The sequence below is a fragment of the Protobothrops mucrosquamatus genome, unplaced genomic scaffold, assembly GCF_001527695.2.
Source record: "Protobothrops mucrosquamatus isolate PMUCROS unplaced genomic scaffold, P.Mucros_1.0 scaffold1017, whole genome shotgun sequence".
Taxonomy (NCBI): Eukaryota; Metazoa; Chordata; class Lepidosauria; order Squamata; family Viperidae; genus Protobothrops; species Protobothrops mucrosquamatus.
The window spans coordinates 458,422-482,464 of NW_015387253.1; the positions used below are offsets into that span (position 1 = coordinate 458,422).

Sequence of the window (24,043 nt, forward strand, 5' to 3'; positions counted from 1 at the left end):
AGAGGCATTTGAAATTATTTTATATATGTTATGTAATTATTTATTTCCCTTCTTTATTATTTTGATAAATAACTCAAGGCAGTGATCATACCTAATATTTTTTCCTTCTCCTAATTTTTCTCCACAACAACAACCCTGTGAGGTGGGTTGGGCCTTCATGTCTAAGCAGGAGTAGAGCTCAAACACCCCTGGTTTCTAGTCTGGTGCTTTAACCACTACACCAAACCGACTCTCTCTGAATACCTATATATAATTATACCTAGAATCTGGGCACATATCAATACCCAGTTTGCAAAGAGAAAGAATTATACAATTTTATGTAGAAATTTATGTAAAATGATTTTAACAAAGACCATCAAACAAAATGATCAGCTAAGGCAGGGGTGTCAAACTGCCGGCTCACAGGCCAGATGCGTCATGCGCCCACCCCATTGCCGGCAATGGGGAAAAAGTTCCGATACGTCGCGCGATGTCATGTGACATCACGAATTTGACATGTCTTGAGCTAAGGCAATATTTGCAGCCCAGTTCTCTCCAGAGTTGTTGGACTATAATCTCCATCATTCCCACAGGCATGCCCATTTTGGACAAAGCATTTTTCTCTGCAAAAGGAAGTAAGCTTGAAATAAATATTCTCCTAAAGTAACTCCCTAGATTGGATGGAATGAATTCAGTTTGAACATATCAATCCACCTGGGGTCAAATTTCAGGGTGAATACAAAATACCGTAGCAGAACTGCTCTAAAGAAGACTAACTGTGTAGCACTCCCTCTCTCCACTCTCTCCAAACCACAGAATGACAATGCCTTGATAGCACAGTAGCTGTTCATGGCAGTCAGTGGGAATTTTACTTTTTCTTTGCATATCATATTTTCAGAAAGATGGAAAGGGCAAAAAGAGAAAGGTTAGATTTCTATTATTGTGAGCATCTCTGTTTCCATCTCAGCATAGTCTACCACTTGACCTATGGTAGCTGCCCACAGGGCCCATGTTTGTCTTCTAGATTTATTTCCTTGTACACCTATTATTTTTCTCCTTCTCTGATGTTCCCATTGTCCATCCCATAGCCTGAGAAACATTTCCCTTTCTTCTTTCTGACTTTTGTTCAATGTCTTTGTCACATTGTGTTTGTTAGTGGGGTATCTGGAATTTCCTAAAAACATTTTAGACAATATATTTCTTTATTCTTGGACCTGGATTGTCTTTATAATTTATCTAACAATATAAGGCAGAGTTCCAGTTTAACTACTGCTTCTGGGCCTTTTGATTGTAGCATAAAAATAATGCCACTCCTATTTCTTCCTGAAGTGAAAAGCTTGGAGACTTTGTGCTGCAGCCAGAATCTTTAAATAGACAGAGACTTAAGAAGTAGTTTGCCATTGCCTGCTCCCTAGGAATGAGAGAGAGTGACTGGCCCAAGGTCACCCAGCTGGCTTTGTGTTTGAGATACTAGAACTCACGGTCTCCCAATTTCTAGCTCAATGCGTTAACCACTACACCAAACAGGCTTTCTTGTTTCACTTACCTTAATATTTTCTGTTGGTGGAATAGTAAAAGTTGTTTTTTTGCCCCCTCTAGCGAGGCTAGTGGGCTGGACTGATTCAGGGTGAAACAGGCAGTCCTGTAGGTATTCAGGTACCAACAAAAGGACTTTATAAGTCAAGATCAGAACTTTAAATCTGCAACCAGAAGCTAATTAATAGCCACTGCAGGAACCACACTATAAATGTAATAGGTTCCCAACAATAGGAACTAGTTAGCACACAGGCACTAACCTGCAGCTTTCAAGTCATTTTTAAAAGCAGTTTATATAAAGGGCGTTGAAGAACAGTAAATTGAGTGGTAATATAAGTATCTGTTATTGTTTCAAAAGCCTGTTGCTCCAGGTAAGGTTGCAACTGGTGCACCAACTGAAGTTGGACAACTGCTGGTCTACTTAGACTTTCTGCCAGCTGAACCAGCAACAGTTGTTGACTCCAAACACAAACTTGAACACAACTATAGAACCAAGTTTGTTAACCTGAGTTTTAGAAAAACAATATTTTTTTTCTATAAATAAAGTTCATCTCTCGACTTGCACAATTTATTTATAGTTTGTCATAATAAAGAATAGCATCATTTGGAACAATAGCTCTATCCTGTCACTACAGGAAGTTATTTTATCCAATAACCTCCATTATGCCATTTATGTCCACACTAATCTGCATTAGTCTTATGCAGAAGTACTCCTTCCTTCCTTCTCTGAGTGATTTTTTTTCTTGCCTTAGGATGGTAGGCTTGAAATTATTATGCAGGAAATTATGTACAAAAAGTATTACAATATTATCCCTTTTGACATGAGCAACACTATACAGAGTGCCATTTAGGAGTGAGAAATACTAAGCAAAAGAAAATAAAACTATAAATCACCTTTTTTTCTTTTCCAACAATCTAACCCTGGCTTTTTCACTCTACCATGTTCTTCTCAATTCATTTATTCTTTACATTTTTGTCCTATGATTTGATCCTCATTTTTCATAGATGCCCAAACCACACTAGCATAACTTATTTTGTGCTGGTTACCCACTTTTGTCTTCAATCCATATATTTTCAGTGCTTATTCATTCTTGATTCAAATACTTCTAACTTTATCATATACGTGTCTTCAATAACATATTTCTGCTGCATTCAAATTTCATCTTGGGTACCCAACTCTCGTTTCCATATAACAAAACGGGAGAAACAAGTTCTTGTGTGTAGCACTTTTGCTTCTTTTGACTAATGTTTGTTTATTCCTAATAATGTATTATTGTGTTTCTATCCACATTTTTATGTGAAGCTTGAGTTCCTTAATATTTAGTAAATTAATTTTTATATCCCTACTTTGCTGCATGACACAATCTGCATTTCCCAAATTTTACTAATATTTGCCTCATTTATTTTTTTCAATTAGAATTCTGCCAAACATCTTCCCAGGCACACATACTATACTGTGATTTTGCTTTCTGTGGTTTTGCTTTCATTCTTATTAACTTTCTCATTATATAAGGAAACAGTGATATTTCAATCATCAGTCTTTCATACATGCATTGAAAAAAAAATCATGCAGACACTCTACAACAGGGTTGTCAAACTGGCGGCCTGCAGGCTGGATGCCTCACGGGCAGGGTATGCCCACCCCAGCAAAAAACATTGCGATACATCACGATATGTCGCATGACACGATCGAATTTGACAATTTACAAGCAAGCCATACCCACATTATAATATTTTACTCCATCTGCACATGTAGTCTGACCTTTTATCAACACACCTGTATTTATTGCTTTTTAAGCCAACATATGGATAGTCCTTATTTAGTGACCACATTTAGCACTGACAACTCATTTGTTAAATGAAACAATCAGTAAGTGAAACTATTTCATTGTTTATGATTTTACTTGATTTTTTCTTTGCTTTACAGATCTGTAAAGGCAATAATGCGAAGATGGTTGCAAAGTTACTTTTTTCATCCCCTTTGTAATTGCAAATGATCACTAAGAGAATTACTAAAAAAAGGACTACCTGTTCTCTTGTTTATATCCTACCAGATACAGCAAGAGTTATATTCATCATACTTACACAATGCTCAAAATATATGAAAGGAATAATATAGTACTAAATAGCTGATCACATTCAACATGTATGTGCACAAGCATATAGGTTCTGGTTATTTCTGCATGTACAAAATGTTTTCTGAATAATAGAACTGTAAAGTCTCTATATGTTCATACCAGCAGTTTTAAGTCTTCCTGGGTACGCTTTCGTAGAAACCCTGATTAGCACTGCTCATTAGTGTGAAGAAGATTCTGCATAATTGTCCCTGTGCACTTTTAGCTTTTGTGTATTAAGTTTTAATGGATCAAAGTTTGGGCAAACTGGTGCAATTCCATTTTCAAAAGATCCAACTGGTTTTCTTGTCTGTGGCATTTTGAAAGCCTATCTTTAGAACCGAGTGCTAAATACTTCTGAGATTCTTAAGTTGCTTCCTTTTGTACAGTGTTATTTGTATTCTACAAATCTGTGCCGCAGTTGCGGAATTCATATGCTCCTGCTGCAGACTGACCTATTTATGCTTTAACTGTTAGCTGTGATCATTATATATATATATATGTGTGTGTGTATATATATATATATATATGTATGTGTGTCATATATGTGTCTTGAGTGTTTTTTTTTGATGCACCCTTTCGGCTCAAATGAATGCCGATAGGGTGCATCAAAAAACACTCAAGACATATCTCCTCTCCTCTCTCTTCCCTCCCTGATACAGCTGACAAAGTGAGAAAGAGCCTGTGGCCTAGGGGTCAACACAGCTGCCTAATGTGCAAGCAGCCCAGGTTCGAATCTCAGAAGGGTATGGCTGGCTGATGAGAGCTAATTAGCTCGAAATAGCTATCCCAGTCTCCCTTTAACTCTCTTGTTAGCAATCCAAAAAATGTAGTGTGTGTGTGTGTGTGTGTGTTTCCTAAATTTAGGAAACACAAATGATGTCGCAGTAGCAATTGCTGCCTGTGGATGGCTCTAGATTGAGCTAATACAGGCAAAAGATTCCCCCCCCCCATATTTGGGCCGACAGGGTGCATCAAACAAATATATCCTTTATATCAGATATTTGTAAATCCTTTTTACTTCTATTTTACTTGTTATTTGCCTTTTGATGGTTGCAGTCATGCAACTTTCAACAGCCAGGGGTAGGATACATGAGCTTCCAAGAGAATTAGTTTAATATGCCTCTCAAAGGCTCTAACGGTGGTTGTGTCACAGCTTTAGGAAGTTAATCATTCCAGAGTGGGGACCCTCATTGTGTATTACCAATAAGGCTGAGTTTATTCAATTGTATAAAAATTATTAAAGAGACATACCAGGATTCTTTTCACACTAGCCCCGCCCATGCTTATTATGAGAAATTCTTTATAGTGTAGTGAATTGCGTTCTCAAATGACTTATCTCAGATTGGCAACAACATATAGTCCTAGCATCAATATATGAATAAAAGGGTACTTTCACATTTGCAAAACTGTTAGCTCTTCAAGATAATCCAGAATAGAAGTAGGACAAATGAATGCTAGTCCTGCCTCTCTTGTAAGGTTACATTAACAGAATCTTGCAAGTATTTAAGTATATACATTTGAAGATGATTACCAATCATTTTTATTTTGTAGCAGTAGTCCAACATGGGCAAATCCATAACTACTTGGGCTGGCTGCATGCTGAACTAATGAAGCTTATGAATGAACTTCCAAGCTGAGCTCTATGTAGAATACATTGCAGTAATCCAGAGGCAAATTGACAGAACATGAGTGATCTCCTATTGGAGAAATATTTGCAGCTGGAAAACAAAATGTAATTGCACAAACACTTTTCTGGCCACAATTTCTGTGTTTCGTAGGAGACACAGCTCCACATTGTTAAAGATGGAATATTTTCAGAAACTAATTAGCTTTCAAGTCCACACTGAGATTGTCAGAGCCTCATATCAGCCATATATTAGGTCTGTGTTAAGTATGTATGAGCTAGCAGGAGATCTCAGTTTTAATTCTTGGCTTTTCTACAAAAGACTAATATTTTGGAGAACTGATGTCTGTCAGGGTAGACTTCTGAACTAAGATAACAAATGATTGAAGTAGGAAACTGCTTTCTATTTTCCAATGATGCCACTATGATTGTTCCCTTTTTTCTTCCCCGTCCCCTTCTGTTTTAATGTCTTTTTTCAGTGTTGGCATTTAGTAGTGGCAGCCCTTCAGATTCAAAGGGAAAAAGTTGCAACAAATCCTTAGGAGAGCATTCCCATAACAAGGGTCTGCAATTCTTTAAAACAGCAGTGTGTTTTCCTCAGATTACGTAGTTCCATGTGATCCTGGGAAACTATGCATTTAGTTTGAGTTGCAACAGCTGCTGCATGAATATTACAAAGTACCTTTTCCCTTTAAAGACACAGGACTGCACAACCTATATTAAAGTTGGTCACACAGTCATCCAGATGTTTAGCCTGGATTTGGCATTTTTATGCAGCAGTCTAGTCATTCCCAAAACCTGGGTTAGGCAGATGTTGTTGTTTGATTGTATCAAAAGGTATTATTGCATAATGTTCCAAGTAAAGCTACCTTTTGCAATTGACAGATGGTGATTTTGTCAATGCTGATGATTTTCAAGTGGTGCTCTAGTTGTTTTGGGATTGCATACAAGGCTTCTAATACTATTGGTATTACCTTTACTCTCTTTTGCCACAGTCATTCTATTACTATTTCTAAGTCTTTGTATTTTGTGATTTATCGCCAGTTCTTTCTCTTCTCTTTTTTGCTGTCTCCTGGTACTGCCACATCCATTTATCCAGACTTTTTTTTTGGTCTTTCTTATTGACAGTTGTTAAGTTTGCAGTGTTGTGTGGCAGGTTCCTGTCTGTTTGAATTCTAAAGTCCCAGAGCACTTTAGCATCTTCATTTTTTATTACTTACTTTGTGTTCTCAACAGTTCTTACTTGCAAGTAAATGGTATTTCTTGCAAAAATTCCAATGCACCATTGTTGCTCCTTTGTCATGCCATCGTTTGTAGATAGCTACTGCAAGAAGCTTGCACAGACTAATTAAGTGGTCCACTAGTTAGGACTGCCTTCAGTTTATTTGCACAGGCAGCATTTGCTGTCTGTTGCTGTCTTCTAGCTTCAGTGCATCTTCTTAAGTGCCCTTCAAATATTTTTTCCAATGCCATTTTTTCTTCTTTAATTGTTTGGTACACTAGCAGCATTCCATGCCCATGCCCATGCAACTATTTGCCTTGGTAAGTAGACTCTATCAACATTGCTGTGTGGATAAAGGGCATGATTCATTGTCACATTGTTTTTCTGGTTTTCCTATTCAGGACTTTTAGTTCTGTTTGAGTCCAGTCCATTATTCCAGATGCATATTTAATGGCTGGAATTGCCCAGGTGTTAGTTGCCAGTGTATTTCTTCCATTTAGTTTGGACTTTTAGTTCTTCTTTACTTTCATAATGTATTCACTTCTAAGCTTGGAAGTTGTCAGCTTGAAGGATATTGAGGGATTTGTAGTGATTTTCTTCATCCAGACTATTGATGTTATTTCCACAGGGCACCTTGATTCATTCAATTTTCAGTCTTTTTCCCCTGTTGGTATATTTGACCAGTACAAATTCCATTGCAATATTTTGCTTTTATATATGGACAGTGTTAAGCAGGGTTTCTATTTCAGGTGATGTTTTTCCACATAGCTTCAGCGTCCATGAAAAGGAGGTACAGTAGCCTGGCAAATGTTTTTGATGTTTGATAACAATGACCTGACTCATTCAGGATTGTTGACAGAGGACAAACAGTAGTGGTGATAATGAGTCTTCTGGAAAGATTCCTCTTTTGATATTAATCTCTCCCAGTTTACTGCCATTAACCAGCAACTCTGTCTCCCATTGTGTCATTGACCTTTGCACAAAGTTCCTGATGTTTCTACTAACTCCTGTTATTTCTGGGCACTTGATTATCCAATCATATGACCGGAGTTGAATGCCTTATTGTTATATACACAACAAAGTGAAATCACAGCTGCCAGTTATTTAGCCATGTTGGCCTTTGAGCTCTTCCCAAGAACCTAGGATGTTTTAAGGTATTGTACTATATGTATGGATCCAAGCAGTGTGGCCTTTTGTAATTGACAATTGGAAATGTTGTCAGTGCACAGATTGCAATGCACAGACAGTCCAATATTTTTTTAGTATGACACACAAGTGTGCCAGTCAACACTGGGACCACCACGTCTGGTTTATGCCATAATCTTTCAATTTTGATTTTCTGGTATTGCATCTCAATTATCCACACTTTCTTCTGTTCAATCATATATACTTCTATCAGTCTGTATTTGGAAATCCCACAATATTTTAACCTACTCATTTTTCAATTATATATTCCACCACTTTTTCATTACAGTTCTAGCACAGGATTATTTTTACAGATATTCAGTGAATCATTTTGGAAGCTATGTTATATCATTTGTAACCAGTTTGTGTGATCCTCTTGCATGAACTAAACATATGATCTGTTTCTTCTGCTTCTTTGTACAATATATTTTGTATCATTTGATTTTCCCCCCAGTTCCTTCTTTGATTGCATTAATTCAAATAGTTTGCTCTTGAGCAGCAAAATCAAGCTTTCAGTTTCTTTGTTCCATTGTAAGCTATTGCCAGGTTTTATCTTTATCTATTTTGTCCTAGATCTTTTGTAGAAATTGACCATGTAATGCTTTTCCTTGTCAGCATTTTGTTCATGTTTTTATTTCATTATTTCAATATTCATGCTTCGTTTCCAATACATTCAGTAAGTCCAATTTTGTATCAGTGATTTTCTTCTTTTGACAGTTTGACTTGAAGTAAACCTCTGCCTCCATTTCTATGGGGCAGGTATCAATATCACTACCGGGATGTAATGTCTAGTGAATAGCCATCAGTTTTCTTATTTTTTGGTCCAAATTGTCCAGTTGAACTTGACTCTTGTATCAGCAGCGTATCTTGTCACAGGAATGGCCCAGACACTGATGGCTTCGGTGGTGTTTCCACCATTCTATTTTGTCTTTCTTATTCATTTCTAGAACTTTTTTGTTAATTGTATTGTGGTTATACTATAATATACCATTGTCTAAATCAGTGGTTCTCAACCTTTTTAATGCCGCGACCCCAACCGGTCGTAAGTCGAGGACTAAACCAGTCGTAAGTTGAGGACTAAACCGGTCGTAAGTCGAGGACTACCCAACCGGTCGTAAGTCGAGGACTTTCCCTGCCCGGGAACGCCGCACATGCGTGGTTCCGCCCCCTGCGCCGGCTGAGGCATAGCTGGCAAGCGGCAGCAGGCCGTCCACCAGCTGGCCCAGCCCAAGGGAGGTAAGGCACCCGCCGGAAAAGGGGAAAAAAATGGCGGACAAAAAAATGGCGGACAGCCTTGCTTGGCGACCCCCCATGAAATGGTCGATCGACCCCAAATGGGGTCCCAACCCACAGGTTGAGAACCACTGGTCTAAATACAGTTAATAGAAAAGCATGTTATAAATGACACTTAAATATTTTACTAAGAAGGTATATATTTAGGTTTAGAGCCATCCAGCAATATCTGACTTGCCACTAACTTCTGATTGATTTTTTTCAAGATCACTTGCAGGTTAGGATATCCTTTTCTACACTGTAGCCAACTCTTTCAAGTGCATTCATAAGACTTTTTGATTTAACTCAAGATACAAATATCCTGAACAAGTGGCTTAGCAATATGATGTAATATATACAGTAGGATGGTAAAAGAAAATCTACTGTGAGATAGTTTTGAAATGGAAACTTTGCAAAGCCATAGGTGATAGTATTGCAAAGTCTTGCCACCACTTTGTTTGCATAGCAAGCTAATTCAAGCATCAATTTACAAATGATATTTTCTATTTAGCTCATTTGTGGTCAAGTCACATGGATGAGCTAGCTGTGCGAATTATTCTTGGTGAAAAAATGCAAATATTTATTGCCTTTGATTCAAAACTCAAAGCCTCTCTCAGAAATCTGTAAGAAAGATGAAGATGTGCAATCTTCAGTGCATGACTGATTGCTCATATATTTTATACCATCTTCCTTTAGTTCATCTTTTGAATAGCATAACATGCTATATTTTCCACTCTGTGCCATCTCCAAATAAGGACTTAATCAACTCCTTGTACTAGAACTATGATGTCAGATTTGTGAGACCTCATGCTGTTGATATGCTTTCACTATGAAGTAAGTTGAACTATAAATAAACTGTACGGTACCTCATGAGAGATTCTACTGACTCAACCATTAACTGTCGATAACACTAGATACAAAGAATTTTTTTTCTGATTAGGAAAATTTCCATACAGTAAATGTTTACTGATGCTGATTTCTTTATCAAGAAAAGAAATACAGGTAGCCCTCAACTTACAACAGTTCATTTAACGAACGCTCAGTTACAATAGCCCTGAAAAAAGTGACTCATGACCATTTTTTACTCTTATGACTGCTGCAGCATCCCCATGGTCATGACACTTAGCAACTGACTCATATTTATGATGGTTGCAGTGTCCTGGGGTCATGTGATTCTCACCTTTTTGCTAATTTCTGGTGTAACATGTCATAAAATGGGGCAAAATTCACTTAACAAATGTCTCACTTTGCAACAGAGATTTTTGGGCTCAATTGTGGTCATAGGTTGAGGACTACCTGTAGAATCATCCCATATGAAGCCTGATCATCTAGTCTGACTCTTTGCACTGAATTGGAATCCTTTGCAAGCAACATAGCTTATCTGTTTAGCTGATGTCCAAGTGTGTCCAAAGATATTTTGAAAATTGTTTCAAGAATTATTCACATAGGGCAGAATAAGCAAATGAATTACTTTTTAGAAAATGGAGGGATTTCCCAATTTTATATCTCAATGAATTGGTTAGGTGGACTGATGGAAAATAAAACAACCAGTGCTTTCTAGTCCTGATGGCTTTATATTACTTTTAATATTGGAAGCAATATGACTTTCGCTGGAGGTTTCTGTATTTCATTATTGAATCAGAATATTATTAATAGAATAAGAAGGAAAACCCATCCTTTTTAAAGTGATCAATGCATGTAAGTTTCATTTTTGTAAGCATAGGTGAGATTAAGGTACTGAAATAGCGAAGATTACTTGATGAGAAGGGGAATACAAATGCATTTTCTTGATATTTAACATATAGAATTCTGTGGGATTTCTATAAGCACGCACAGTGTTCCAACTAAGCAATTACTAGTCTAAACAACAGCAAAAATAGGAAACGGTGGCACCCAGCAGCTGTATAAGTACCCATGCAGAAAGAGTCAGCAGTTTTAAGCCAAACAGAGTGGGTATCATCAATTTTACAGTCCATAAAATTTGTATTATTTAGAAAAGCTATTGCAAATTTTTAGCAAATTTTTGCAATTCTTGATTTAACATAGTATGTATCTTTGAAAATTCTCACTGAGCAAAATATATTTTAATAGATCAGGAATATATATTTTTAATTACTGTTATTAATGAATTCTTCTGGAGTGTCAACTAGGGAGTAAACGTTTTTACATAAGACATTTGCAATGCACCTCTTTTCACCGTTACATTCTTGAAACTAAGAACTATGAATGGAGATTGGGAGAACTAGATTGTCTATTTACTCTTGAGAAAAGAGGATGGATGTGAGATATAGTCTTCACTTACCTAAAGATATGTCACATTAAAGAGAGCCAGGCCCTATTTCTACCATCCTAGAGTGCAGAAGAAGAATTTTTAAGAAACAGGAAAGCAAATTCTAGTTAAATCTATGGGAAAATGGCCTAACTGTAAGAATACTTTGATAGCATACTAATTACCTAGCAAATTGATGGGCTCCCTTTCGCTAACTATCTTCAAACAAAAGCTGGATAAATATTGGCTGTGAAGGCTTTAAATGGGATTCCTGCAGTGAGCATAATGACCTCAATGGCCTTTTCCAAATTTTTAATAAGGGTACTCTGAACATACTGATTTAAATCAAGACTATATAGTCTGTGAACTCTGTGATCGTTTTGACAAAATTTGGCTACCAAATGGTCAGTTTTTAAAACCACAATTTAAAAATAAATTATAAGTGGCAATAGAACCAAGTGTTCTGGAAAGTAAATAACCTCCGTTCCCACCCATATAACCTGACAGAGTCCCATCCCATCACACCTGGTTTGTGGTTGTTGTTTGAGTGCAGAGGAGAAGGGTTATGGGTATCAGTGGATAGTGGTTTGCATCCCAGAGGCCTCCCACTTCCATTACCATCTTAGCCTCACTAGATACAAAAAGAAGCTAGAAGAAAGTAGAATTGGCCCTTCAGGAACATCAAAGTGGTTTTCTGTAGTTTTCAAGGAGGTTGGGAAGCAATGTTGTCCATCCTTCTTTTAAATCATAAAGGTACGTGGAATAGCTACAACCTTCTAGTTGTCTTAAAGAAGGCTGGAAGTATCCATTATACATTCAGAAATTTGATTGTGTTGGGTGAAACAGGAATAGATCGATAGGCTTTACTTATTTCTTTAGGATCTTCATTTTCTTCTCTTTGATAGCTTAAAAAGATCTAGCTTGGCCACTGGACTAATACACAGGCTGGTTCTCTCAAGGATGGGTATCAGTGTAGTCACATTGGCTGTTAACCTGAACATTTATAGGCACCATAAAGAGTATTTTTCCACAGACGGGGGTATTGTTACTCACAGGCAGGGGGAACAGTGTAATATTAGTTTCCCAAATCAACCTACACATAAGAATTCTTAATGGAAAGTTCATTTATGGCATTGAGAAAGTTAAGGAATGAAAGCCTGATAAATATACACACAAAAGTATACAGTTTATACTTTTGCAAATACAAGTAGTCCTTGACTTACTACCATAATTGAGCCGGGAATTTTGGTTGTTAAGTTATGATAGTCGTAAATACAGGTACTGATGTGACTGCATCAGATTTTATTACAGTTTTTATGGTGATCATTAAGTGAATCACATGCTTATAAGTACAAATCCATTCTCCTGAATGGTGTGTGTGTGTGTGTGTGGAAACTAGCAAAAAACATCACAAATCATGGTCCCGAGACTGCAGGCCGTTGTAGTCAGTCGTAAATGTGAGTCAGTTGCCAAATGTCTGAAATGCAATCATGTGGCCATGAGGACATAACATCTGGATGAGTGGTAAAGCACCCTTTCCAAGACTGTTGTAACTGGTCCAAAGTTGAGGAGGTTCTCTGTTGTTTGGCTATTCCTGAAACGATTTGAGAAGGCTAAGATCATAGACAAACTCTTTTACATAAAGAACTGGTGTGAATCTTTTTTTTTTTAAATGATCCCATGCACATTTCAAAATAGCTACTTCATTTGGTCAAAATAATAATAATACCCTGAAGGTGCTAAGCAACTTATATTAGAACAAATTATTCTCGCATAAAATAGATTGCAGTCTTTATACGAAAGTCTGCAATAGGCAAACCCCATCTTCTAAATTGCAGGAGTGTAACCCTTAAGGACTTCTTAAATAGGCTTAGAGAGAATTTGGTAAGGGATTTGTACATTGCAGATGTATGATGTTTTCCTTTCAGAATAGAAATGGGGACAGATAACAGGAAGCAATGCTAAAGAAATTAGACATTTGAGCAGTGTTGATTCTCATTTTTCCCGTTTTTCCCCCAAATGGCATTTTTTTTAATTTCAGAGGCATTTCTTTGAGGGGGAGGAAAAATCTGGAAAGCTTTCCTGCTGTGTTGGGTTATTTATTTTTTTTGTGCTAGACCCTTTGAAATCTGGTAAAGTAACTGCTTTGTTGGATTGTCAAAAATCTATAAATAAATGTGGACAGCGCAATTATTCTACTGCTTCTCTTATGTTATTCTTTATCCTTTTCTTCTTTTTAACAGCATATCCTATTCGGTGCACGTCTCTGAGGATTACCCAGGTAAAGTGTGACTTTCTATGCTGCTGACAGTAAAAGAGGTTTCATGTTCCATTACTGTGCCCTAGGATCACCTTCCTGATAATCACATTTCATTAGCCACCTCATTTGCATCCTTTATTTTCTCTTTTTTAGCCTTCCTTTTTTAAGTAGGGTGAGAATGTAAGAATTCAGTGCATCTGGGAAAGAATGTGGTTTGCCTGGTTTTTTTTTTTAAAGGCTTTTATATAAATAGCTGATGTGAATCAGGCTTTTATATGTATATATATAAAACCACACAGAGGCGAAAGGGGGGGGAAGGGAGAAAACCAACCCCAAAAGATGTTTTTGGCTTTCAGCTATTGCTGATGGGATAATGTGCTAACTGTAACTAAAGCATGTGTCTTTGAAGAAAAGGGAATTTCTCATCTTCATGGGTTGTTAAAACTAAAACTGCCTTGTAATTTCTTAGTCGTTTTCTTGCCTTTCAAAAGAGGCATCTGTTTTTCTGCCTTCTATCTCAGAGTGATCCCTTAACCCCCATTTGCTTTTGTTTTTGAGATTCCTTCAAAAGACGCTCTTCCTTGCAACACTTTTGTTGTTGTTGTTGTTGTTGGAGACGTTTCCCTCACTCCATCCCATGTTTTCTGGGCTGAAATAGCTCAGTGGGAGAAATTTACTTGAAATAATTTTCCTTGAGATTGAATTGAATTGGTGAATGGGTTATCCAAGGGGGTCTAGGACAACTCCCCGCAGCCAACTCCTCACAGCCAACTCATCATGGGACAATTCATCATGGCCAACTCGCCATGATGTCGTGTGACAGAAGTTACATACTATTGAAGAAATGATGGCATTAAAGAAAGGATGCAAAAGGAGGGATGAAATGTGAATGACAGAAACTAAAATAATAATTATTTTTAAACAATTAAACAAAAGTTGGCTGTCTTGAGGTGTCCTATTCCGTATCCAAGGAAAAATAAAGGACTTAATGTAGTCGAGGACTTACTTGGGCTTTCGTAAAAAAACACAAGAACATCATACTCCTCCCATCAGAATGTTCTTCAAAGTCTTTTTTTTTTTTGAGAGAGAGAGAAATGTATGTAGCAATTTCCATCTAATTGAATGAGAATGGGTGGGGAAACAATGCAGGAGAATTGTTCTGCCCAGCACCATCTGAAGGTTCATGGGCCAAAGGCTTGACATCAAGAAAGGAAGCCTTTGCATGTCAAGTCTTTTGTGCAGTTTCCCCCCTCCATGTGTTGTTTGTGTTATTGTCACTAGGACATGAAGGCCCTGAAGGCTCTTCTGAGACCTGCAGTATAGCCGCATTATTGTTTATAATAAGATCTTGGCAAATTTATTCTTCATCTTTCCTCCCTTTAGGAAAGAGAAAGTTCAGATTGTTTAAGTAGTTTACCAAATTTGTCTAAGTGATGATTAAATAACAGTGGGACTAAGAGGTCATTGTGCTTGGTTTTCTTTTGATGCGTACAGGAAAAAGTATAGTTCAATAGAGATTAAATATCAGATATTATGGCACCAAGAACAGATCTGTGGTAATGTGAGCCTTCCTACATCCAACATCCTCTGCCAAACGATTCTCCTGTTCAGTCTAGTCCCTCAATAAATATTTAGTCAAAAGCTAACTGATCATATTAAACAGGTCAATAGATGAATAATTCTTCCCAAAATGACATCTTGAGTAGGGGTACTGATTTATCAAGAATAGGCTTTAGAAAACATATGAAATAAAGAAAGATGTAGTATTTAGAGTTATCCCAAGTATCTCAAATCAGCTGAAAATTATACCTAAGAAGAAGAATAAATGCGTGAACAACAAGCAAATGCTTATGCCCGTGGTGGCGAACCTATGGCACGCATGTCACAAGTGGCACACAGAGCCCTCTCTATGGGCACGCGCACCGTTGCCCTAGTCCTAGGCCTTCAGCTGGGTTTTATAAAACCTTTTCACTTTAGGCCTCCGCCGCCATGCAAAAAAAAAAAAAGTTCAACTTTTTTCAATCAATTTCAACTTCTCTTGGGAAAAAAAAAGATCTCGCAAAGTTGGAATTGATTGATTGAACTTTTTAGTCCCACCCAGTCTGCCGTTACCACCACAGCCATGCCTACCCAATGGGTCACACCTACCCAATGGGCCACACCCACCCGGCACCCAGTGATACATAAGTGGGTTTTGGGTTACAGTTTGGGCACTCGGTCTCTAAAAGGTTCGTCATCATTGGTCTATGCATTAAATTAATAGGCACCAAATTTGGATTTTCTTAATGCTGCAGATGGGCAAATGATAGCCAATAATTTTGTGATGGACAGCTCTATAAATCATTCAAATATACAGCTAAAATAACCATAACCTTAGAGCATATACCATCTATATCATTATCACTGCAAGTAAAAATAGGGAGACACACATGTGTTTCTATAGATGTATGTAAAATACACGTGTGTTGTATGTTGTCCTGTGAACATAGTCAGGGTAGATTGCAAAATGATGGTGCTCTCTGCCTCTGCTAAAAATTGAGGCACAGCGATTCCATATCACTGTTTGATGAGAGTGAGTTCTGCAGAATGGGGGTCACTTTGCTTTACCCCCATTGAAGGGATTTCTGGCAAAGCTTGCATTGAAATGGCCTTTCAGTCTTTTCCACAGCCACCAATCCCTTCTTCCAACACACACTGGAAGCATATTCTAGAATTCTTATTGCATCTCTTGCCTGAATATATGCTTGATAAAGAAGCCAATGTTAAATTTTTTTTTTAAAAAAAAAGCTTTCCAATACACAATGCAAAGATTAAAAGTTCCATTACTGGGAATCAATACAATATACAACACAATGACTCCTTTAGGAGACATTATAGTTTAAGGAGTATGTTCCAATGAGTAACAGCATGAAGTAATGGCTAGCCAATGAATAGTCTGTCTGAGCTTACTGAATTACAAAGAAGAATTGTTCAGTACTTCTCAAATTTGAGAACTTTAAGATGTGCGGACTTCAATTCCCAAAATTCCTCAGCCACCGTTCTGGGAATTGAAGTCCACCCTTCTTAAAAGTTGCCAAGTTTGAGACACTGAGCTATAACAAAGCCTACTCAGCTTTCTACCTCCCACAATGGAGCCCTAATTGATCGGTCCCTGGTTGGGGTGGAAGTGGATACAACTTTCTTCTTTAATAACCAGGTTCAAATGATTAATAATGGCCACTTGCCCACCACTGGTCACGACCTCATGGAGATGAGATAAAGTAAATAAAAGGTAATCAGCATCTTTGGGGTTTTTTTTACAGCCTACTGAAGGGTTAAGCAAATTAATGGTTGCCAAATGAAAGAGAAATAGGCTAGGAAAAAGCATGTTCAGGTTTCCAAATGGGACTGAAAATCAATGAGCAGTTAAAAAAATAGTTTAAGGCCTTGACTAAGTGGGTTATGGATTATAGCCTAGACCCATAAAACAGATTATTGAGTACATTTTTATTATTAATTCATCAGAGGCAAGGCAACACTTGCCCTTTTGACTCTGGCTTATTAATGCTGTGCCTCGGTCTGGTCTCCATGAAACCTATGAATATTGATATTTTTTCGTTGCTTGCATTTTGCATCTTGTCACTCCAAGATTTAAAGGCTTCTGTGTAAGTTAAATATAGTGTTTTCTTTGTCTTATTGCAGATAACACCTATGTGTCCAGCTCAGATAATGATGAAGATGTACTAGTTACAACAGAGCCAATTCCAGTAATTTTCCACCGAATTTCCACAGGTAATATCTTATATCATCTAATTTATTACACTGGGCAGAATGTGGCATGTTTCTCCTACTATACCTGACTTTACCAGCAGATGTTTCTGTAGCCAAGGAAATTATGTTCAATATTTCTTAAGGCCGATCAAGGCAGAAGAGATAACACTAATGCCACAGTAAAAATGAATTGTTAAACTACAAAACTATCAACAATCTTTTGTTTCCCTTGTATATCAGTTCTCAGTCAATCCTAAGAGATCTCAGAGTTGTAATCTTAATAGATCTGGAGGACACCAGATTGGGGAAAGCATGTTAACTATTCTTTGTGTCCATTGTTTTGTACGATTTACAAAAAAGATTAAATTTATGTATTCCTGTGCTGTAGCAAGGCACATGCTAGCTATTGGCAGATGTGGCTTAGAAAAAGCTTAAGAATAAATAGAACAACTGGAAACAGAAAATTATCATTAGGACCTCACATTCTGCTAGATTCTTAGAACATTTTATGATCTGCATGGAATGGACTACCTGAAAAGATGAGTAATATTTTGATGGCTAAAATTACATATTTTAAATTTTTACAGGCAACATCATTAAGTATGTTACCAAACATGGTCGAATTGAGGATGGAAATGTGGGCTAATTTTTCCTATCTACTTGGCCAGGATGTAGACATAGCTTTTCACTTTTTTCTTTTCTAAGCTTGCCTAACTTAGCACTTAGTTTTTTTTTGTTGTTGGGGGTGATGTTGTCGTTGTTTCCCCCTCCATTTTAAAGTACCACCATTATTTGGTAATTTCCAAGGGGCTGTGGGCTGTAATCAGAGGCAGCAACACTATGCAGTAGAAGCAGAGACCTCAGAGGTTCTGAAGATTTCCCCAGAGACCATAGCTAGACACTCTTTTTGTCTTTTCACATCTTCCTTTTAGCTTGTGGGTCAAGAAGAGGCACATCGTACCCAAGTTGAAAAGTCCAGATGATTATTATATGAGCTAGAGTTGTTTTTTCTTCTTCTGCTGCTAAGAAACTGGACATTTTCTGAGGAAGGTGAATGGGTGCAGAAGCTCAAACTGGAGTGGGAAAGACATGCTTTCAGTGCCCAAGGAGAGGAGGGGGACACCTTCATGGGATGTAGGATATGGGGAAAACAAATGATGGCATGGTTCTCCTCATTTTCTCTGCCCTCAATTAAGCCGTACTTATGTCCCTGCCTCCTCCCCCCAAAAATATATCAAATTTCATAATGTAAGTCACTAAAACATCAAACCTTGACTGGATTGTTGAGAAGTACCTTTTTTAATTATCCATATATAAGCATACATTTAGACTTCATCTTCCTCTTTCAAGATAATGTCTTCAGAGAAATGCAGCATCCTTATAATAGAGCAGTCCTTTGATCACTTACTTACAGATGCTAAATGAAGCTAAATGATTTCAGACAACTCAGTCTATCCCCAGTAAACATAGACTGTGCTCTTTATACATACAAGCTTATTTATTTTATTTGGACTTCTTATCAAGGGTGATCTAGTGGTTACAGCATCATGCATGAAAGCCAGCTGGGTGACTTTGGGCCAGTCATTTTGTCTCAGCCCAACTCACCTCACAAGGTTATTGTGGGAAAAATAGGAGGAGGAAGGTGTGTTCAATATGTACTCTGCCTTGAGTTATTTTTAAAAATAATGGGATACAAGTAATAACCAGTATTTTGCTCATAAATAAAAGGTCATGTTACATTTCTTTAATTTAACTCTTACATGAATGGGAGTTAAAATATGCATCTCAGATGAGATTGCAACTTTTCTTAGAAGTATTTTTAAAAGCACTGTTAGGAGAAACTGGTGGGCAAACAAAAGGAGAGATTTGCAAAAAAATACAAGATGAAAAGTTTTGTTAGGACAACTGACATGCACTTCTAATGAAAATGCTTCTGAAAACATGATCTAGCTAGATCATGGGAACCTTCTTTGTTGTGACATTTTGAATATACTGTCACACAGGTCATCATTAGACCCAATATGTATCTAACGTCCCAAATTTCTGACAGCTCCAGTGCAAGAATGTAAAGGTGCTCATGAATAACAAGTATCTAATAACAAGTACACATTTAAAAAATGTTTTAACCTGCTAATTTTAATCATTTTTTCATACTTTTCTTTAGAATTGCGAAAAACCAATGATGTCAATTGTTGTTTATTTATAAAGTCAAAATTACAAAGAGAAAATGGAGAGGTACAGTATATTTTTTAAAAATTGATAATACTTGTTTCCAAGTGCCAGGTCAAAAAGGAAAATAACACCGGGGAAATGTTCTTCCAAGATACAGGTGGTCCTCAATTTACAATCAGTCACTTAGTGACTGTTTAAATTCTGGCAGACCCCCACCCCCAAAAGATACTTCCTTAAAGGAATTTAGAACTGGTTCCAAAGCTCCAATGTCTGCCCCCTCCACGTCCCGTAGTCACATGACTACAAGCATCCTGTATTTAGGACTGTTTGCATCATGCCACGGTCATGTGACCACAATTTACAATGTTTTTTTGCTGAAAACTGTCAATTACTTTTGGTTTTCGGTAGCCCCCAATTGCAAACAATGGGTTTGTTTATAAAGCATGGATTCATTTAATGACCATGGTGAATTGCTTAATGACTGCCACAAAATAAAGGTAGTAAAATCAGTTTGGTCACATGAGTGATCCACTTTATGACAATCATGATTTAAGGCAAGCTCTATCACCTTCATCAGTCAGGGACTATATATATGTCCTACTTTAATCATAATCAAGCTACTTCTGTGATGTGAACAGACTACTTTTATGTTCATTGGAATCTGTATGTGCTCTAATTCATGTGACTAAGAAATCCTGATAGTGTCATTTGTAGTAAGCTACAATGATGCCACAATTCCAGTATGAGCTTTATTATGTACTGATGGACAGACATCTCCTACATAAGTCACATCATTTGCATGATGATGTGATGCCACACAAGTCATCATTTAACTCTATCTTAGTACCTACATGCTTGATAGTTTTGTTGTAAGTAGGGCTGCATGATCCAAAAATAGATGAAAATGGTGTTACAAAGTCATTGAAATTGTACATCAAAGGCCTAGACTCAAGTAGGTGCCTGTAAAAGATCTGTGATCTTGAGTAAAAAAAATAGTCCTTGTGACCAACAGTCATTTTTTGCTTAAACCTTTCTGCACAAATTCATACATTTATTTCTGATACTGGTGGCCATCACCAACCTCTGCCAGCAAATTTCATTTGCCTTACATATTATTTGGTAGGGTGTAACAGTCATTTTATCTGGAAGTATCTGAAAACAGGCTAATTAGTAATATTTCAATAGAAATAAATAGAAACATATTTTCCTTCCAAGATTTTCCCATTAAGTATGCAAAATATTTTACTTGGTTATTTTAATTTTATAAGTTTTAATTTATTAAAATTAAGCCATCTTTTCTGATGGAAAAAAGCCCTCAAAAGATAAAAACCCTGCAAATATGAAGATTAGGAGTTAATAAAAATACAGATGTAACAAGAAAACAAACTTGTCATGCCTAAAATATTTTAAGAAGCCAAAATGTTGCAGTCACAATCATTAACAATTCTATAAAAAGCACAACTCAGCAGAAGGCCATGGAAAATAAATGAGCCTTAAAGCTTTTCTTGAAGGCCTGTGGTTACAGACATTGTATTTTATTTTTACCAAAGAATTTCAGAAGAAATGAGATTGTTCCTTTTTTTTGCAGTTTAGCCTTTTTATACCTGTCTCATGTTAGTTGTGTTCATGGACACCAACCGATAAGCACTCCATTTACATATTCAGTGATGGAAGGAATATTGTAGACCAGCGGTTCTCAACCTATGGGTCGTGACCCCATTTGGGGTCAATCGACCATTTCACGGGGGTCGCCAAGCAAGGCTGTCCGCCATTTTTTCCCCTTTTCCGGTGGGTGCCTTACCTCCCTTGGGCTGGGCCAGCTGGTGGTCGGCCTGCTCCGTCTCTGCTGCTTGCCAGCTACGCCTCGGCCAGCACAGGGGGCGGAACCACGCATACGTGGCGCTCCCGGGCAGAAAAAGTCCTCGACTTACGGCCGATTGGGTAGTCCTCGACTTACGACCGGTTTAGTCCTCGACTTACGACCGGTTTAGTCCTCGACTTACAACCGGTTTAGTCCTCGACTTATGACCGGTTGGGGTCGCGGCATTAAAAAGGTTGAGAACCACTGTTGTAGACCCAGAAGATGTTGCTTTCTAATTTAATAGCTAGTAGTATAAAGAATGTTTTCTAAAACCTTTGAATAGGTTTCTAAAGCTCCTTTCTGTAAAAAGAAGTGTGCAAACAGGATAATTAAATTTAAATTTAATTAAAAGCAAATATAGTTAAAATCGAGGGTGTTTGTGCTGATGGTGTTACCTATTCAAGTAATGAAACTTCTACAAGGAAACCACCAAGCTTTGAGTGCAGTAAGGACTCCACAGTTCAACCCTGACTTACAGATTTTTTTTTCATCTATCTTGGTAAAAATAAATTACTGGGCAGCCTTTAATCTTTGTGTAGCAGGCTGATCACAGTATTCAAGAAAGTTGGCAGAGTCTGGACAAATATTAAATCTGTCTTAAATTAATTCAAATTGAATTGTATGTTTTTATATATTTAATGATCTCATGCTTCTTAACATTAAAATGTACAATTTGGGCATAACTTTTGAAAGGGATCCAAAATGTTTTAGATGACTGTGTTCCTCTGTACATTCAGACAATTCCTGCATGTCAAACTCTTTAGTTTGTAAGGAGTATTAGTTTGTTCTGGATTTCATAGCCATTCGTTTTAGTCTTTGGATCCAAACTGCACTATCAAGTCATGGCTATGAAAATATTTGATTTTATTCAACATAAATGTTTTCCCCTAGTTCTCCTACATTAAAATACACTTTGTGTTGTTGTGGAATGGTAATCCAGACAGGTTTTTGATAGGACATACTGCTTAATCTCAACTGCTTAACAGGTGGGGTCATTTAAACAAGGGGTGGGTAATTCACAGGACATATATAGCTGCAAGCACCTCTCAAACTATCCTAAGATTGCTTTGTTAAAAGTGGCAAATGACCAATTTTGACAGCATAACTGGTCCAAATGAATGTGTTGGCCTTACAGTATCTATTATTACCTTTATAAAGTGCAGCCCCTCAATTCTGTACCTGATAAGCGTCTTATTCAATGACATCATCTCATAACCGAGCCACTGCTCAATTGTTCTTGCATTAAACAGTTTACAACTCCTGATCTAAACAGTTCAAAGAATTGACACATAAGTAATAACAGGTAAAGCAGCCCTCCAGGTAAAGCAGATAAGAAACACAAGCAGATGAGCCAATTCTGCTTTGATGTAGGACTACATTAAAAGGAAATTCAATGGTGAAAAAAGTAAGGTTCTACATGTAGGCAAGAAAAACCAAATGTACAGGTATAGTATAGGGGGTACCTTGCTCAATAGTAGTAACTGTGAGAGGGACTCGGAGTCCTAGTGGACAATCATTTAAATATGAGCCAGCAGTGTGCTGCAGCTGCCAAAAAAGCCAACACAGTGCTAGGCTGCATTAACAGAGGGATAGAATCAAGGTCACGTGAAGTATTAATACCACTTTATAATGCCTTGGTAAGGCCACACTTGAAATACTGCATCCAGTTTTGGTCACCACGATGTAAAAAAGATGCTGAGACTCTAGAAAGAGTACAGAGAAGAGCAACAAAGATGATTAGGGGACTAGAGGCTAAAACATATAAGGAACGGTTACTGGAATTGGGTATGTCTAGTTTAACGAAGAGAAGGATGAGGGGGAACATGGTAGCAGTGTTCCAATATCTCAGGGGCTGCCACAAAGAAGAGGGAGTCAGGCTATTCTGCAAAGTGCCTGAAGGCAGGACAAGAAGCAACGGGTGGAAACTAATCAAGGAGAGAAGCAACCTAAAACTAAGGAGAAACTTCCTGACAGAACAATTAACCAGTGGAACAACCTGCCTCCAGAAGCGGTGAATGCGCCAACACTGGAAGTTTTTAAGAAGAAACTGGACAGCCATTTGTCCGAAATGGTATAGGGTTTCCTGCCTGAGCAGGAGGTTGGACTAGATGACCTCCGAGGTCCCTTCCAACTTTATCATTATCATTATTATTATTATTATAGCCTGATTAAATAGGGTGGGTCCTTCTTAAGTTTTTTTCTCTGACCATTAAGCAACTGCAGACTTTCCCTTCTTGTCTGTTTGATCCCTAGGTAGTATCTTCTTCCCCTCATTCCTCAAGATCATTTCTACATACTATCACACATAGTCATCTGAATGACTGGATTATTGCCAATCAAGTATAGCTCATGAACAAACTTTGATTTAGAGTTATGTACCTCTGTCTTTGTCTTTGATTCTGTCTCTACCTACCTCTTAGATTTATAGAATGTGAAAATTACTAGAAAAATGGAAGTAATTTATAGATAAGAGCAGCTGCCATGCAATTCTGGAGGAAAATAAGTTTGATTTAAAGGCTACGGCTATAGTGCTGCATAATCTGAAATGTTTGGTTTTTTGAATCTGGAGTATTCTGTAGATTTTTTAAACAAAGAAAAACCCTCTGAGTTCCTCTTCTTTTTTTTTTCTAATCAGGAATCAAGACACAGTAATGTGGTTGAAGAAGATTCAGAAGGAGACAATGACTCAGAAGAGTTTTACTATGGAGGGCAGGTAAACAAGAGTTATCAGTCATCCAGATGGAATTTAAATACAATATCAAATCTATACATAATAAGATAGATAGTCTTCATATC

General features: G+C 37.4%; 1 protein-coding gene across 1 annotated transcript in view; it reads left to right on the plus strand.

Moving 5' to 3' along the window:
• Positions 1-9,466: 9,466 nt before the first annotated feature.
• PARP8 (poly(ADP-ribose) polymerase family member 8) overlaps positions 9,467-24,043 on the plus strand; it is an 87,064-nt gene continuing 72,487 nt past the window's right edge. Inside the window, exons 1-5 of the mRNA XM_029284844.1 lie at positions 9,467-9,558; positions 13,448-13,485; positions 17,146-17,235; positions 19,379-19,449; positions 23,883-23,960. Coding sequence (XP_029140677.1) covers positions 9,467-9,558; positions 13,448-13,485; positions 17,146-17,235; positions 19,379-19,449; positions 23,883-23,960 — 369 coding nt within the window. The remainder of the gene's footprint in view (positions 9,559-13,447; positions 13,486-17,145; positions 17,236-19,378; positions 19,450-23,882; positions 23,961-24,043) is intronic.